At 40.1% G+C, this 19258-nt stretch overlaps 1 protein-coding gene across 1 annotated transcript in view; it reads right to left on the reverse strand.

The window, feature by feature from the left end:
* Window positions 1–19258, reverse strand: part of brinp2 (bone morphogenetic protein/retinoic acid inducible neural-specific 2) — a 196166-nt gene that overhangs the window by 35683 nt on the left and 141225 nt on the right. Inside the window, exon 6 of the mRNA XM_072440941.1 lies at window positions 8233–8469. Coding sequence (XP_072297042.1) covers window positions 8233–8469 — 237 coding nt within the window. The remainder of the gene's footprint in view (window positions 1–8232; window positions 8470–19258) is intronic.

Raw genomic sequence — 19258 nt, forward strand, 5'->3', positions numbered from 1 at the left:
GAGCGAGCTCCAGGATAATTTAAATTCAATCCCACATTTTCACAAGCTGGCAGGAAGTACGGGAGGAAGTACTAGTGTAAACCTATCCCAGTGGCAAATAGAAAACCAATGGAAACTGGAATAAATGAATTACAATTCTAGAAGAGACTCCATTGTTACTGTGATTCATTTCCCATTACAAATATGGGATGGGCTTATACATGTAGTATACGTGTTCACTGATATAATGAAAGTAGCCTTTAATATTTGCAGCCTTTCCAATTGACTGGTGACAAATTTATGGAGAAAACTGTGTACGACAGGGGGGGAAATGTTGTAATAAAAGAAGACATATAGGTAACATTAATAGCACTACAAAAGTAGTATAGAGTATAGTAGTAGTCGTAGTATAATTATTACTCACATTAATACTTGAATGTTTGAAAAGTGAACTTGAGCACAGACTTTGACACGTTTTAATCAATAACATTTTTAATTAGTTGTAATTTGTATACAACCACGAATATACAAAGAAGACATTTTTTATTGTTTAAAGATTTTATGGCCCTTATTTGACAGGACAGCGCAGTGTGAATTGGGGACAAGACTTGGGAAGGACATGCATTAAATTGCCGAGATCAGGATTTGAACTACGCTGCAGCCCGCTCCACATGTCTTCCACTCGACCACGAGCGGCTCGTATGCTTTTTTCTTGTATTTAATATTAAACTACTACATAAATACATTGCTTTTTATTTATTGTAAAACGCTATATTGATCACAAACGGCTTGATAATCAAATTTATTTTAGAATAATGTCTACTGAACCATTTTAACCCTTTGTGTATAACTCAGGGTCTTACGTTTTTTATTGCAACTAAGTAGAGGAATATGGGCGGAGATAGGGAGCAGGTGGAAACAGGAATTTTCTGCGCACTTAAGCCTCAAATGCAGTACAAAACAGGATTAGTCAAACATGCTTGAATCAATAAAAATACAACTTTGAGTAAGATAATGACGATGGAAAACAATTATAACAAACTTAAAACCTCATGAAAGCTGATTTAGAACAATATGTCGCCTTCAACACAAGCAGCACAACTTACCATGGAGCCAATTCCCTTCAGAACATCCACTTAGTATCTGCACTTTTTGCTTTTGAGTAGCACTTGTTCAGTTGTCACAGAAAATAAACGAAGATTGTTGGGAAGGTATCGGCCTAGAATGAGAAATTAGTAATCAAATGTTTTCCGATGGCTTTTGTTTGTAATTGGATTTGTGTAGTGATGTGTAGTAAGATTACTCACGCTGTGTGTACAATATTAAAGACTGTAGAGTGTAGCATGAATGGGGCTCTTTGTGGTTGCAGTTCTTTCAAGAATAATCCTTGTACTTGAATTTATTTTACTCACATTTTCACTGGGTTAATGAAACACAGCTTAATAACACCAAATCTATTCAATTTGAACATGTGTTTCCAGCTGTACATTGAGAGAAACCACAAATTGCTTATTGTGTAGCCAAATGCCAATCCAAAAGTTGTGCGCTATTCAAAGTATCACATGGTATTAGATTTTGAATCCGGCTGTGCTTCCAATTTCTCCAATCCCAAAGTGTGACAGCTAATTCACAGCATCACAGGATATTCTGAAGACGAGGACGGGACAAATGTAAAGTCTCTTTCCAGTTCAAGAAACTACAGCTGATATTAGTCGAGAAGCAATGAATTTATAGTAGGTTCATGTTGTTGAACATTGATTATTTACGACCAATAAGTAAAGCTTTGCATGGCATTGCAGTCTGAGTTTGGAAAAGGCCATCTCAAAAAATGAATGACACAAACTGCGCTGACTATTATGGACTGGACGAAATCCTAATGGACATAATGGAAAATGGAAATAAAATAACATATGGACTCAACTTGAAAATTGACAAATTTGACACAAACTGGACTAAATGTGTTATTTTTCTTTGGATGCTTTACTTTCCAACATTCTTATTTTCAATTTTACCTAATTGTTTGCTCTCAGGTCCCGTCTTGTTTGTTTTTAATTTTGATAATAACAATAAAAAAGACATGGCCCCTAACTATGAGAGAGTTATTACTAATGACATAAAAAATATTATGATAAAATGTACATTGGCAAAAGACTCACTGCATAAAACTGAACCAACCATCAAAGACTGGACTGACATAATAATTGGCATTCGTAAAATGGAAAAAAAGTGACTTAAGTGATTAAATGGGACTAATATAATGGAACTGTGCCATGGCTTTTATTCCTTGAAATATCTTGCATCTTGATAAGAAAAAATACAAATGGTTTTCAGCAGTGGTGCACCAATATGGATATTCTAGGCCGATACCGATACTGATGTGATGTTATTGGAAAAGCCTGGGCCGATAACTGAAATAAGGCTGATATTTTCTATGTTGCACATTTGCATTTTTTTCACAAAGAATGAAGTGCAGTGCTGACTGATGAGAGAGTTCACTTCACGTTAGTGCAATGAGAGGAACATAAAGGTTTTTGCATGTAACGTCAATCAGCCAATCACATCGCTGCATTGTCCAGCGTGTGATGTTCGGATCTGAACAAAAGCAGAATTCAAGCACATCTCATGTGAGCCTTATATTCTACCTCAAATCAACTTCTAAAAGAGAAAAAAATAAAAATAAAAAAATAAATAAACATTTCAATTTATTTTAAAACCAGCATTAGACTATTTGATATTAAATATAATTCATTTGTATATTGAGAAAAATAACTAGGCCTTTTATAATACTCTTAACAGTGTAATATAATACAATATAATATATATATAATATAATTTAAAAGTGGCATAAATAACGCAGTGAAATTTACTCATTACTAAGGCCTAACATCGCAGTCTGATATCAGTGTTTTTGGCTGATTCCAATACTACTCAATCACGTGAAAATCGGCAGATATATATAGCGGTACATTCCTAGTTTTCAGTGTTAATTTTCTGAATGTGAACGACGCAGACTTTCAATCAGTGTCATTTAACACAAAGAATAGTGACAGTTCCTGCGCTAAACATTGAACTCTTCATGCTTTACATGACAGACCTCTCAATTAAAGAGCTGATCATTGACAATTAGAAATGACTGATCTTAATTCAAATTAAATTAACTGCACAGCCCTACTTGAAACACATATCTTCGCTTCAATTATAAATGCATCAAAGCTTGTAGGCATACTATTGGATATATCAAGCCCTTGACTGGACAGGCTCTACATTATGGCTCTTCTCTAATCACTGCACATAAAAACATCTCCAGTGTTATCAGTGATTTAACAGCATGGCCCCTCTGATTGTGCTTCTGAATGAGCTGAGCATAAACAACTCCCTTTTAAATGCTCCATAAAGACCACTTCAGGATCATGGCCAAATCCACACTAACCAGGCCCGAGGCGCAATAATACTTGCACAATGGATTTCAAATGTGGCAAAGTGGCAAAGATGGCAACACACATGTCTTATTGCTCCGGGTTTACACCTTAAATAATCCTTAAATCCTTAAATAATCTATATTTTTGTAGACTCTTCCCATTCTGTACGTTTCAGTTTTGTATACCGTATGATTGTATGCATCAGTGTATTGTTTACCGCTACAGAAAATAATTTAGTCTCATCCTGTTTCTGTCCGTCAGACATTCTCTTGAACACACACTATCCTCGCAGTTTGTTCCTCTTCGCTACAGCATATTTATCAGACACAACAGCAGGCGAGATTGAGTCCAACTTCCTAAGCAGCCCTAGAAGCACAAATACACCACTGCAGCGGAAACAAAAAGGCTGGATGCTAAATACGAGATGTTTCACAAGAGCAAAGGGAAGGGTTTTCAGAAGTCAAACTGTATGCGCCAAGTTGATTCACCCACATCTTCTGGTATTCATTTCTTATCTCAGCCAGCGTCTGTGTGGAAGCGAAGAAGGGCAATATTACAAAAAAGTTGCACGTCTGGTTTAACCCTTGTGATAATGGTCCATGCTGTACGTGGTTTAGAGCGGATGTGGTTTAGTCACAGTTTAAACAGGTGGCACTTTTCACCAGGATAAGCGGGTCAAGACAGCGACAGAACCAGGTCTAGACCGTGGAGAACAAAATAACCTCACCAATCAACTGGACCGGAGAAAACCTAGAGTACCACCAAAAGCACAGTGTGAAAACCTCTGCCTTCAGGCTCATTTGTGCTCTACGTTGGAGACACATACAGATATCCTCATGCGCGTTGTTTTGACCTTCATTTTTTGTTCATTTGCGGTTTGTCTGAAAGAATGTGCTGAACATGAGCTGACCAGTGGGGACAGAAGTGAACACAACACAACTGTGGAAGCTCAACTACAACTAGCAGCAAATCAAAAAATAAATTCTCATGTGTTTTCTTGGCTCTCAATGTGTCTAAAAATCACTGTGGGCATCATGTTTGTATTTCTAGCTGGATATGATATGATATGATAGTAATACTAATTATATAGGATAATCGAATCTCTGATCTCTTTTATTTCACATTATTTTTAATTGAAAGTGGGTGGGCAAAGAAATTGACACATACATTATTAGTGATTTTATCATGCTGCTTCAGAAAGTACATCCTGTTTACTTTTTGAAATTAGATCAAACTTTGATGAGGACCCTGGACAGCGCCTGCAGGCTGCTGTCTATTCTCCTGTGCGCTCTCCTAACCACCAGGCTTTTATGATATTTTTAGCTTTCGCACACACGCCTCTATGGGAAGCCAAGGCCTAATTTTTCATGACAAAGTTAAGCTCCTGACAAAAACCATCACATCAGCAAAACAAGAAGCGCCTTACAACTACAATCCATCCCGCTGTCTTCCCAGTCCTCATTCACCTTTATAAAGATTTAATATGCGGTAAATAAAATAGCAACTCCAGCAAGCAGGATGTCAGGTGCTTGTCAAAATGCTTGCTAAAGTGAACGCTGTCTCTTTCAGTAATGTTGCTCCCTAAGCACTTTTCAAGATGGAAGCATGCAAATGTCTTGAAAACAAATTGCAAAACAACGGAGCCACAAGTTTAAAGAAGAGATGCCAGAAATATGTAGTGGATTAAATAGTGCATAGGCAGTCCAAGGTATCATGACACTACTACTTCAGGAGGCGAGGAACTAGGAGGCAAGGGAGTGTAGGAAGTAAGGCTCTGGACAAGTTTTTCCGCATCACTGTCGCCATTACATCACACACTTGTGCCTGGCCCGTGGTGATGAATGGCTTTGGTAAAGGATGGAGGCTGCTGGGAAATGGATTTAACAAGACCGAGATTGTGCACCTGATGGAGGTCTGTCACTGAGTCCCAGCACATGGCTCCTATAACACTGCTTCATCCCACAACAAGACAAGCTCCATACATTCTCTGCAGGGTTAGACAAATGCCACTGCAGTAGAGAGTAGGTTTGAGCAATTATTAAAATGTCAATAACAATTCTTATGGACTATAAAACGTGTATGATTGTGTTTCCTTGAGTTGATCGTATGTTCTGCTATGAAAAATATTTGCAATTGTATTTCGATAAACATAATCATTATCTGGACTATACAGACGCTAAATCACATACGAGAATACCTTTCATAACAAAAACAGTTACATTATTAAATCAAAATGTCAAAAAATAAAAACTATTTCTGATTCCTACACTTAATTTTTTATAAATAGTCTCTAACTAGAAACCTTCAGTCACCATATTTCAATCTTTAAGTTAAAAATGTATTTACAAAGTCTACTAAATTTAAGTCTTCAGTTTAATAATTTAACTGGTCGACTAAATCCCCGGGAACCTATGCCAGGATCCTGTTTGTGGACTTCAGCTCGGCATTCAACACCATCCTCCCCGCTCTGCTCCAGGACAAGCTCTCCCAGCTCAACGTGCCTGACTCCACCTGCAGGTGGATCACTGACTTCCTGATGGATCAGAGGCAGAGTGTGCGGCTGGGGAAGAATGTCTCAGACACTCGGACCATCAGCACAGGAGCTCCACAGGGCTGTGTCCTCTGCTCTTCTCCTTGAACACAAACTGCTGCACCTCCAGCCATGACTTTGTAAAGCTTAGCAGGTTTGCGGACGACCATGACAGACTCCCCCATCACCGCTGTGGACTCCCTCCGCTTCCTCTGCACCACCATCACCCAGGACCTCAAGTGGGCCTCAAGAAGGCCCAGCAGAGGATGTATTTCCTGCGGCAGCTGAGGAAAGCCAAGCTGCCAGAGCAGATGATGATGCAGTTCTGCCATCATTGAGTCTATCCTGACTTCCTCCATCACCATGTGGTACGCTGGAGCCACAGCCAGGGACAAACAGAGACTACAGCGCATTGTGCGCTCTACTGAGAAGGTGATCGGCTGCAGACTTCCAGCTCTACAGGACCTGTACGTCTCCAGGGCTCTGGGACGAACAGGTTGGATCACAGACGACCGGGGAGTGGGACCAGAACCTCCCGCCCCAGTGCCCTATTGTTCATTAGGGCTGTCCTTAATATATCAATATCGTGATATATTGTGACTTCTTGATGTATCATGTATCAATACAGAGATGCTCAGTGTGATACTTTTAAACAACCTACTAATCTTAACCTGCATCAAGGCTGAATCTGGGGGGCTGTAAATGTGACTTTCTATGTGATCATAGAAAGTTGTATTCTGATATTAAGGACAGTGTGAAAAGGAAATTCCAATGGATTTTGTCATTCTATTAATCAAAACATAATTTTAGTAAACAGGATGTAAGGGACTTATTTTAGGCTTTTAAAGGATATACATTTTAGGCAGACAGATGCCTCACCTTCTATCTTAGCAAAAATGGCAAATCTTGATTTCAATTATGATAATAATTGTGGTTAAATGTTTTTAATTGAGAAGTCCTTGTTGAGAGTGACTGCACAAGTGTTTTTTTGGGGGGGGTTATCGTCAAAAATAATTTTATATTTACAGGTAGTAATATGCATGGCAAATGATCATAATCAATCATTATACTTTAAAACGTTAGTAGGTTCACAATGTTTTGCAGTTGTTTTTGTAAAAATGTTATTTTCCTCCAGCAGAAGAAAAGGTGCTTGTTAAAAACAATTCATTGTACGAGCAGAAACATAAACTTAAGAGTTTGACAATGTGAGTTTTTGTGGGTCTGTCTGTAACTCACAAGTTACCACAAAAATGTGAATTGTTCTGTTTTTTTTTTAATTATTTTATTTCATTTTTTTCAATTACCAATTCTCTACATTTACTGCTATTACAACTTTTGTCTAGTATTTTTGTGTGTGTTCTAGATGTATTAGTTCACATACACACATATATGCTGAGAATCTTGGTGGAGTGGCTCTAATTTCAGAAACAACCATGTGGAAAGACAAATCCTGTGGTCATTGAAAAGATATCAGTTTGTTTGAGAAGGGTCAAATTATTGGCATCAAGCAGAGAAAACATGGAAGGAGAAGCAGAAATGAATGTACTACAGACCTGAACCCCAGTGAGAGTGTTTGAGCTCTCACATCATCAATACACAATCAACTGGAGAAAAACGAATGCAACACAGGATGGAAATTATACTTTTGACACAGCAGAAGCTTATTGAAACTATGTCACAACATATGTGTGCTGTAGGCGGTCCTATGAATTATTAGAGCGTGCAAATTTTTATTAGTCAGGCTGTGTGTATACATTATGCAAGATATTGTACTGCAATTCTTTAAATCTATTACAATTGGAGATTTTAGATGGTAAGGCCAGAATTTAGTGTCATACATGTGTGTCTATTTCACAACTCCAATGGTTAAAAAATACTATGGTTTAAATATTTCTTCTTGAGTCAGGGGGATGGATAGGGTAGACAATTTAAAGTTACTATAGATGGTTTTGACATTGATACTGGGATGATTAGAAGTACTCAAAATCTGTACAATTACAATTTTCAACCAGCAGTTATGTTACTACAACAACTACTGCTACACTTACTTCCTTTGCTATAAAAAAAAAAATTCTCCAAGAAATTTCTTCTATAAGTTTCATCACAGAGACGCAAACATTCCTGTGGTTCAAATAATGCTTTCATGTTCCCGCAAATGCACTCAACAAACAAATACTGTTCATTCCAGGCTAAATTGTCAGAATAATATAGTTACAGCAGGAAAAAAGCAAAAACATGCAAGATATAGACTGATAGAAGCAGAATATAGGGCAACAAACATTCCAATAATCCAGCTGCACATACCTGACTCCATAAAATCCAGGTTGAAGTTGTTCCAGGCGTCTTTGCTCTTCTCCAGATTTTCCTCCATGACTTTGATGTCAGCGAAAGGACAGTTGCACTCTGGGAAGCGGGGGGAGCAGCGGCACCAGCAGTCATTGTTGCGGCAGAGCAGTTCACCCTCGGAGTTACACGCCACATAGCTGAGCGCGGCCTCCACAAACCGCCCACGAAGGAACTCTGGGAGGACATCTTGTAATCCTAGAACACAAGAACACGAGGTCAGGGTGTCTGGTCAGCTACTCAGTTTGTAAGCTGGATTTCTTGTTGGTAACTGTGGGAATAAGACAACAAAAACGCATTGTGTCGAAGGGAAGAAACTGGATGAACAGGAGGAAAGGTTGAAAATACTATTTCAGCACCAAACAAGTGGAAAGCATCCCATTTAACATCAGCACTATGTAGTTGGGCCTTAAAACTACCTGACAAAATAAAGCCATAAACCTAATCAAAGGTTTTCATGGTGGAAGGTCTGCCCCCTTGTGTATGGACACTGCTTTGACTGGTATTTCATTTTATATCCATGCACAAGCAGATGATTCCACAGTGCCAGGAGTCTCATGTATAAAACAGGACAATGCAAAGCGACTTATACATGAGATTTACCTAAACATGAGCCCATAATGAGCGGGTTTGATTGACACACGGAGACCAAGAGGGATGTGCAGAAAGTCGCTGTAGCAGAGACACAGGCCTGATCTTTTGTGAAAACTATGATTATGTATGTTTTAGTTCACATGATGTGCGTTCCAAAATGTTAGCGTGTCAGGACAAAACATTGTGTGTGTGAGAATGGGGGACAGCAGAGACATGCGTACGGGCAGAGAGGCCGTGGACTGTGTGTGTGCGCGAGGGAACAGTAGAGCTGCATTGCCGTGCTGTGTAGACGCTGCATTAGATCAACTTTATGTCCAGCTTTTCCTTAAATACGGTACAAGAAATTGAGCCAGCGCCTTGTGCATTTCTGTGCACGCGAGCGGTTTTGAAATGACGAAACATTAACACGAATCCAAAACAGCCTCATAATTCTCCACACAAGCCGTGGTGATTAAATAAGTAATAGGCTATTATTGTATATCTCTTGCAAATATAAAGTATAGGGATCTAAATGCATTGCGTACCAAACATAAACTTCCTCAAACTGGCTCCTTCTCTCCTCTCTGAGCACAGATCTCCTTCTGTCTCGTCTCTGAAAACCCGTACGCGCAAAATCACATCTTTTTTTCTTTTTTTTCTTAAAGATTAGCAGTAAATTGTAAATTGTAAATTGAGTCGGGATTTAAACTCACAACACTGCACTTGGAGCCTGGCATACATGTGCTCTGCCTTAACCACTCAATCACCAGGGAGCACGTCAAGTTGTCTTTTTATAAATCCCAAACTTAACATGGAACATCACATACGTCACATTTGGACCCCATTTGTACAGGCATGCTTTATAAAAGGGACCCCAGATTTGTGGAGAGACAACCCTGCCAACAGAAAGACTGCATGTTTTTGAAGGGATTTTAAAGCATATATAGATAGGTAGGTTTAATGCTGCACTGTATAAAGCAGGGGGGTCCAATTTGTTGAATGACAGTGAATCATTCAAAATTTTGCATTTGACGTAATTGCGATGAGCTTCCACACCTTTAATTAGACCTAGAATATTAATATTAGGTTGGTATAACATCAATATGCCTGAATTTTCCCAATTTCATAGTAAAAAGTACTACTTTTTGTTGTTTGGGCCGACATAGCAGGAAGCTGGAGGGCCGACAAAAATTGGTCTGAGTGCCGTATTTGGCCCCCGGGCCCTAGTTTAGACATGCCTGGTATAAAGTCAACCTTTAATTAGCAGAAAAGAAGTAGATGTTATGATAAATTTACACAACAGAAGAGTATGGGACAAATAAATGAAAAAAAACTTTGGTCTGTATTAGAAACACTGCATTTACATAATGTGATCTCAACCATGAATTTCATTGCTCTGTACTATAGTGCAATGGTCTCAACTGTGAATGACTGTGGTTAAATGTGTATATTGTCAAAATGATAGCTTTGTTTCCAGTCATCAGGATGTGTCATCAGTTGGATTGCTCATCTCTTCTGCAGTCGGTGGACCGTCGCTGTTATAAACACGATTTCACTGACACTAATAACACGCTTTACCAGGGTAGAGGGCAGTGCAAGTGACATGCTGTGACAGGATTTCAGCTCCCTGATTGGGTTATGAGGTGAGTCTCGCTGAAATGGAACAAACACTTGACTGCATTTCAAATAATCATCTGAGCTTATTTGCATACTGTAGATATAAGCAAATGTGGTGTTTTTATTATAACGCTGGACAAGAAATTGGTTTTGGCGAGGCAAATTGTTATAAGTTCAAACATCAATCTGGTCCAAACATTATGGTAAGTAAGCTCCATCCACAGACGGAACCAACAAAAGACTGCTATTTGTGCAGAATACACAATGAAGCAATATATAGAAATGCAGAATACTGTGAATGGTGTTTTGAAGATATGTTAAATTAGAGTATCAATGATATTGTTTATTGCAAATGCTACAAAAAGAGCTGATTAAAACTAAACATTAAAAAAGTTGTACACTTTCAAATAGAGGTTTAAGGTTATATTTAACAGATATGTCTGATAATTAAAACTTCAACTAATATGTTTAAAGAAATGTTTCAATACATTTCTATTCGACTGACATTATAATATAATCTACTCGAGACTGGTCTTGGTCTCGAGAGCCTTTGGTCTTGTCACTTACTCGAAGGTAATATGTCTTGGACTTGTATCTATTTAGAACATTAAAAAAATAGATTTTTAGCTGCAGAAGTTTAGGGAAAGGTACATTACACATACAGGACTTTTTTTCTGCAACAGACAAATGGCCAGCTTAATCTCTAAATAAGATAAAACGGCTGAGGGACGGGGCAACCTGGCTCTGCCCCCCAGGCCACTGCCTGTACATAATTATGCGCTCTTTCTTCCTCCTCGTACCACTGTCCGGCCCATTCTGCACTGGTCTCCACTCAGAGGACAGGGGAGGAGCGACAGAGGAGAGACAGAGGGAGGAGAGGAGAGGGACAGAGGAGAGACTGAGGGAGAGGAAGGGGACAGAGGAGAGACTGAAGGAGAGGAGAGGGACAGAGGAGAGACTGAGGGAGAGGAAGGGGACAGAGGAGAGACAGGGGGAGAGCAGGAGAAAGACAGAGGAGAGACAGAGGGCGAGCATGAGAAGGACAGAGTAGGGACAGAGAGAGAGCAGGAGAGGGACAGAGGAGAGACAGAGGGAGAGCAGGAGAGGGACAGAGGAGGGACAGAGGGAGAGCAGGAGAGGGACAGAGGAGAGACAGGGGGAGAGCAGGAGAGGGACAGAGGAGAGACTAAGGGAGAGCAGGAGAGGGACAGAGGAGAGACTGAGGGAGAGCAGGAGAGGGACAGAGGATGGACAGAGGTAGATGGGAGGGACAGAGGGAGAGCAGGAGAGGGACAGAGGAGAGACTGAGGGAGAGCAGGAGAGGGACAGAGGAGGGACAGAGGGAGAGCAGGAGAGGGACAGAGGATGGACAGAGGTAGAGGGGAGGGACAGAGGGAGAGCAGGAGAGGGACAGAGGAGGGACAGAGGGAGAGCAGGAGAGGGACAGAGGATGGACAGAGGTAGAGGGGAGGGACAGAGGGAGAGCAGGAGAGGGACAGAGGAGGGACAGAGGGAGAGCAGGAGAGGGACAGAGGAGGGACAGAGGGAGAGCAGGAGAGGGACAGAGGAGCCACTTTTGATACAGACCAATGTGGCTCACCATAAGAACTGTGATTATGCGGAAGACCCAGTTGTCTAATCACTGACCAGGTCCTTTCTTAAATGTCCTGTACCTGGACTTTACTCAACTTTTCTCACTTGAAATTGTCTTTATTCTTCCATAAAGTGTCAAAACAGTATTCTGTGACTAAATCATTCCGCTTAGTGTTGTCCCAATTTAAAAGAAAATAAAAAAGAGCTATTTGCATTGGTGGTCCATCCAGCTTCGCTTACCCGTCTGGGGGAAAAAGACAAAGTTCTAAAGCTGTGCCAACAAAATAAAATAAAAAAATTAATCATGCAGGGGGTATTTACAATGTGCCAAAGGGTTTGTGCGAGTTAGGAACTACTCCAGGTTTAACAAAAGAAGAAAAAAGGACAGTACAGAAGCAACTGCCAGGGACACAATGTTTTTGTGGACTCAAGTAGAAACAACAGCCTGTGACTGTCTGTCTGTCATAGATATAAATACTTACCCATGTTCTTCACTCAAGGTTAAACATTGAGTACGGGGCCTATGACTCCCTGATCTTGCCCATTTTCGTTCTGCATCACTGTTGGGAAGAAAAATGCTCCCGACTTTGTGATGATATGTGTTATTCATCAGAGGTTTTATAGATGTGTCTGTCTCTATAGCAGCAGCCTGAGGATATCTCTGTCACCTTGCCTAAAACTAAACACTGCAGGATACTGAGTTGAGTTACTTCCCCACCTGCTTTTTTCACGATACCTATTACAATGGAGACGCTGTTTTTGTAATATTTGCAAAAAGGATGCGTCGGTGTTTGTTTATGCGATCGATGCATAATTTATCCGCAGACAGAAAGGAAACGCAAAACTGTTCCCCATTGTCAAGTTTTCTCACCACAACAGACACTTCATCTCTTTGTTTGTCTTTTGAAAGTTAAAGCAACGTTTGGTAACAATACCCTATAAATGAGATAATCTGGAGGAAATACCGATGTCATGAAGCTGAAATCCCATCTCATCATCCATCTCTGTCAAAACTAACTGCGCTTTAGTTTTATAGATTATAAATGAGCTACTATGGGTCTTAGGCCGGGTGTTTGCTGCACAATTTGGGCCATTTGCAACACGGAAATATTACTGATGATGGGTTGTACTCAAAAACATGGGTCAAAGGTCTCATGGTGAATAAAGGGACAAAGATTGGACTTAGAACTGAAGCTGTGAGTTCTATAAAACCCGCCTGATATTTTGGACTCTTGGTTGCAGAATGAGCCCTCCATCAAACATGTGACCATCTGTGAACACGAGTGCTCCATCAATGTAACAGCAGAAGAACTCTGCCGTGAAAGGGACCGATCTCCATCCATCTTCTTCCGCTTATCCGGGGCCGGGTCGCAGGGGCAGAAACACCCCTAGCATGCAGCGCTAGTCTCAGCTAAAAGGTAAAAGTGCAATGATTTTACCACACAGAGTCTGCTATTTGCACAGACAAACTTTGGTCATAGCCACAACTGAGTAGTAGTTTCTAGTTTCGAGGCAAACCCAAAACACAAATATTTAAAGCTAGCAAAATAATAATTAAGAGTAGATTACATCATCTGTCTGGATGGCTAAGCACTCTGCCACCGCACGCTCTGGGTTCCAAACAGTGGAGACTCACAACTCCACATATGCTCGCCAGTCCCATCTGCTGTGCTGCGTAATTCAACAATAGAAAATAAACAACTTGCACAAAGTTGCTAGGCTACTATTTTGTGCGCAGCTGAGGTCAGGATGGAGGTCTCAATGGATTTCAAATTGTGTGTTTCATTTTACGAATATAAACCGATTTATTTGACGGTTGTTTTTGTCATGATAATCTTTAAGTGCATGAATGGTCTGGCGTTTGACTACATCCTGGGAAATCGCCTGAACTGTGTCCATCATACGGGAAATGTGGGCGACTGCGGTAAAGCTCAAGTGGTACTTTTTCAAGGTCTTTAGATTTGGCTTTGGTCAGGACGACCTTGCTTTGCTGGAGGATAGTCTGTTCTGCTGTTACCAGGAGAGATTGGAGAACCCACCGAGACATGGGGAGACATCCAATCAAACTGCGAACCTTCTTGTTGTGAGGCAAGAGCTCTCACCAGAATGTAAAATGTTGAACAAAAGACTGCGTTTAACTTGACTATAACCGGCCCTAGCAACTACGTGCACATTCAGGGACAATAAAGTGTACCTTAACGTTACCTTATATTGTCTTAAAGGAGTGTACTTGGACAATGCAGAGCTGGTTCCAAGGCTGACATATTAGAAAGATATACTTTGACAAAAATGCATCCTTGACTGACATCTAGAGGGGCTTAGAATAAAGTTAAGGAGCCAAACATGCTAATAAATCACCCGTCTGTAACCGTGACAAATACATGTCAATACAAGATACTTAATGTTTCTTGTCACTATGAAATCAAACGTGAATTTAAATGTGTCATCTTTGCACGAACATGACTTTTAAATGTCGATTTGTGTGTGTGCAGCAGTTGTGTTCATGCTGTTCTGTCTCTCTAATAATCATTGATGCGCTGTGTCAAAAGCTTCCTCTTCCCTGCCTTCCCACTCTCCCTGGATCACACTCAACAGCCAAGTCAATCCTGCTGTGCCCCCATAAATATTCATGTGTCGTTTTTGGTATTTACTCTTTCAATGGTTTGGAAAAAGATGTAATTAGCCACATTTTCCTCTTCCAAGGCTTGGCAGGTGCCTTCAGTGTGTGTGTGTGTGTGTGTGTGTGTGTGTGTGTTATTTGGAAAACTGGCGAGAAATCGTGTAGTTTTGGAGACGTTTTTTTACAACGATTAATCCAATCATCTGTGTGTTTGCTGAATCGAAAGGTTGGTGATTTTATTATTTTTGTTTTAACAAAAGCATGACACAATTTGCGATAGTGAGAATTACAAATATTTTTTTTTTAATTGTTTAGGACAGTTAAAAGATGATGAGGCATTTCATTGTGACCAATAACAACTGTGAAGTGAATGACAGACAGTCTCATTCATTGTGCTCAGTGGTTGAGTGGCTAGCACATGTGCCCTCCATGTGAGCAACCCACTGCGTCGTGAGGTCGAATGTCCCTCTTCATGAAAGTACTAAGGAAAGCAAAGGTACTATGGCTAAAATGTAATATTGTCAAGCCACATTAAGTGTTGGAAGAGCCTTGGTACTTAGATCTAACTAGGGCAGCATATTTAGACATATTGCCAGATGTCCAGATGTAAATTTATCTAATCTCTAATGAAATTAAATGTACCAATTACAACTGTAACCAAACGTTAAATCATTGCAGCTGCCATTGGTTTAGAAAATACTACACCGTGTTCTCAAAACTTTCACACCCAGTACCAATTTAATACATAGCTCAAAAAATGTCTGTCTCTGTGTACCATCAGATATAAACCAGCTTTAGAACAGGACTAAACTAAAGTAGATCTACAGGACTATAATAACCACAAACAACAACTTTACTCCAAATTAAGCAAACACAACAACTGCAGAAGACAATGTGTACCACCAGAAGTAACCTGTGTGTGTGTGTGTGTGTGTGTGTGTGTGTGTGTGTGTGTCTGTGTGTGTGTGTGTCATGTGTTGTGTATTGTATGTTTTATGTCATGTGTACCTGACTCCCTGGACGATGACATGGTCCATCTCAAGGGGCTATCAAACTTTTACTTTGTAACTGGTACCACATGCATGTCAATTTAATGATAGTATAAGTTTGAAGGTGAAAACGTATTCAAAAAAGTATTTAGTACAATATTTCACCTGTCAAAGTAGTGGAGTTCCATTTCCTTTCCTCAGACTTGTTTTGGTTTCCACTTCTCTCTCACGGCTCAGACCTATTATATGTAACAATGTGTTTGTGAAAGTCAATTGTGTGTCAAACACATCAAGACTGTTAGAGCTATTGAGAAGAGAATGGAAACAACAGGACAAGTCTGTGAGGCAAACTATATGCATGATCTTCATGTATTCTCCACTTTGGACCCTTAAAGCAGACCAAAGTAACTAAGAGTGATACAGCTCTCCCTGCTGCTCCCTGCTGAAAATACATGGTCTGAAAATAGACGTAAAAGCTTTTTTTCCCCAATTTTTTTTCTGTTTTTATCATAATACAACAAAACATTTCACAATGCCAAATATTGAAAAAGGGCCAGGGTTTCTCAGCAGAGTTGTCTTTGGGTCGATGTCAGCAAACGTTGCAAGGATGGTTTTCTACCCAGAGACAGCAGGGGGAGACAACGGACACTTCAATTCACAGGGACTTACAAAGAAGTTCAATGAGGCATTCATTTACTTAGTTCTGCTCTAAGTCATTATGACAGCATGTACATTACCATCAGTGTATTTCAAGTGAAGGAAATGTGTTTTTCAAAATGTCGGATCATTTGAAAAAAATGACACATGATTCAAAGCTGTAATTAAGCCTGCATGGATGTTGCTGAGGTGTGGATGATATGGGGAATGAAAGGGGCCTTGAACGCGGCTCTTTACATATTGACTGAAAGGGATTAGCTGAAAAGTGATACAGTAATTTCCCTCGACATTTGAATAGAGAGCTAAAATCAAAGTTTATTTAACAGGCAAAGTCAGCGAACTTAACACCACGCAAGAGGTGGACTTTACAATTCAGAATATATTTGTGCTTATTTATAGAATAAAGAATCAGATCAATTTTGTCTGGTTAAGAACACTATTACCTTCAGATGTGACTTGAAGGCACATAGATACTGCATCGTCTAGCACTTGTATTACTTTGTACACATATACTACAGGAAATAAAAAAGCTTAATTTTGTATTGTGCTAAAAACAATGAATACTACTGTCAAAAAAGTTACAGTAAAATGAAAATAAGCTGTAAACTTTTGTGGTGATTATTTAGCAACAGAACAGGTTCATCTTTAACACAGCAGGAACTTGTTTCAGTCTTTCATAAATAATAACAGTAAAAACTTCCTCCACACTTTTGGAGAGTGACACAAACTCAACTTTATCTATTTTATCATGTGTATTTTGCCATGGATTTAGACCAAAAAAGACCAAAAACTACTTGTGTCTTCCTTTGATGAAGCACACTCACTCATAGCCATTACCCACAAGGCTTTGCTCCCACTTTAGATCACCCCAGCACATCGGAAATGGCAGCTCTGCATTTCTGTCTTCTATCCCTCAATCTAGACCCCACTGTACATTTTGAGCAATTTAAAGGCTCTTAAGCCTCTTGAATGACCACCTCCTGTCAGCAGTGTGGGTCTGTCCAGTGTGCAGTGCAGGTGTGTGGAAGTGGTCCACTGCACTCAAATACACTCCTGGCTGAGGGGATCTAGGGACGCCAAGACAACATGGCGTCAACTACAGACATTCATTAACATGAAAATCTCAATCATTAACTTGTTATAACTATTTTAAAAAACAAAGAATGAAAATTCTGTGAAAATTTACTGTGCTTTCTTTATTGTCTCTTGTTTTGAATGTGTAAAGATTTGTATACACTGCCTCTAAAAAGTCACCACAGATTTTTTTCATAGGACTGCCTTTAGCTTTGACACAGTTGCTATATTAAAAGATCTATTTCCATCCAGTGTTGCATTATTTTTCACCAGTTGATCTTGTATTGATGATTTGAAGGAGTGACCACTGCACAAAGCCTCCTCCAGCGGGAAAGTGTTAGCAGTCACCTCCTGAGTCTCACTCTAAAACTAACAAATCAAGTTAGAAATCTGGGGGTAATAATGGAAAACTAACGCGTTACATTACTGCTCTACTTTGTTATAAAAGTAACACGTTGGTTAGAGTACTCTAGCGTTACCAATAATTTACATTAATGTACATTAATGTATAACCTAAATTGTTTGCAGACAATTGTGTTGCTGAACACAGTAATATAATCAAAGTAAATGTATTTGACTGAGCTTTATTTATCTTTTATGTTATCTGGTTACCACAATACAATGTCCTCAAGCAATGAAAAACATTGCTAAAACAAAATTAGTGAATTGGCAAGAGCACCAACGCATAACAACAGAACGCTTTGATTTTAGGCCAGTAGTTTATTTAAATCAAACTCACCACATTGCTGTTACCCTACAGTTACTCCACAGCTACAATACAGTGGTTATAATGAAAAAGGAAAAAAACATGCATCTCAAAGTTTATTTCTCTTTGGTGAGAGGACAAGACTCCCAGTCACTAGTTGCACAATGCACATGCCCAAACAAGTGTTGTCTCCCTACTCAGGGCAACATGTTACCACCAACTCTGATTATATATCGTGTTTGTTTGTTTTGATGACATACAAAATTCAAATATCATATCCTTTGCAGCTCTTATCTCTATGCCCCCACTTGAATCCTTTATTTTTGTCTGTAATTTGAAAGGAGGCAGCCCGAGATGTTGGACCACGGTTTTCTTGTATTGCCAAGAGGCTACAGGGGCAGGTGGTGCGCCGAGCGAGTTTGAGTGTAAAAACCCAGACTTTGGCCCCATTGAAGAGAGCCACTTCAGAGAGCCACTGCCCTGGAGGAATCCACAAGAGCTCCAGCACATCCGCCTGCTATTGAGTCGAGCCCAGTTGCAATCTGAGGCCTGGTCTGCTCAGGGGAGGATCTCACAGTGTAACTATAAAAGCCATTGAGCAGATGTGCAAAGGGGAGCCTAAAAGTCATCTTCATAGTGAATAAGGCCAAATGCTTTTAGGGGGAAACTAAATGATGAGGCCGCTTCTCAGTATGTGCAATGGGCGCAGTAATAATGAAGTTTAACAATAAAGCAATACTACTACTCTATGTTGCAGCAGTTAAGGAATTTATCCATCCATCCATCCATCCATTTTCTACCGCTTGTTCCCTTTTGGGGTCGCGGGTGACTGAAGTCTATCCCAGTGACTTCGGGCCTTAGGCGGGGTACACCCTGGACAGTGGCCAACTTGTCGCAGGGCCAACACAGAGACATAGACATTACAGACAGTTAACTCTCACATTCATTCACTAGGGCCAATTTAGAGTCACCAATTTTGCCTAACACATGCATGTCTTTGGACGGTGGGAGGAAGCCAGAGAACCCACGGTAACACGGGGACAACATGCAGACTCCACCCAGAGAGATCATGTGATGTTGGTCTGGTCCGGGAATCGAACCCATGATCTCCTTCTTGGGAGGCAAGAGCGCTAACCGCCTTTGAAAATGTGTCCTCAG

Source organism: Eucyclogobius newberryi, unplaced genomic scaffold (genome assembly GCF_026437365.1).
Source record: "Eucyclogobius newberryi isolate DKJ021-1_F unplaced genomic scaffold, fEucNew1.0.hap1 SCAF_12, whole genome shotgun sequence".
NCBI lineage: Eukaryota > Metazoa > Chordata > Actinopteri > Gobiiformes > Gobiidae > Eucyclogobius > Eucyclogobius newberryi.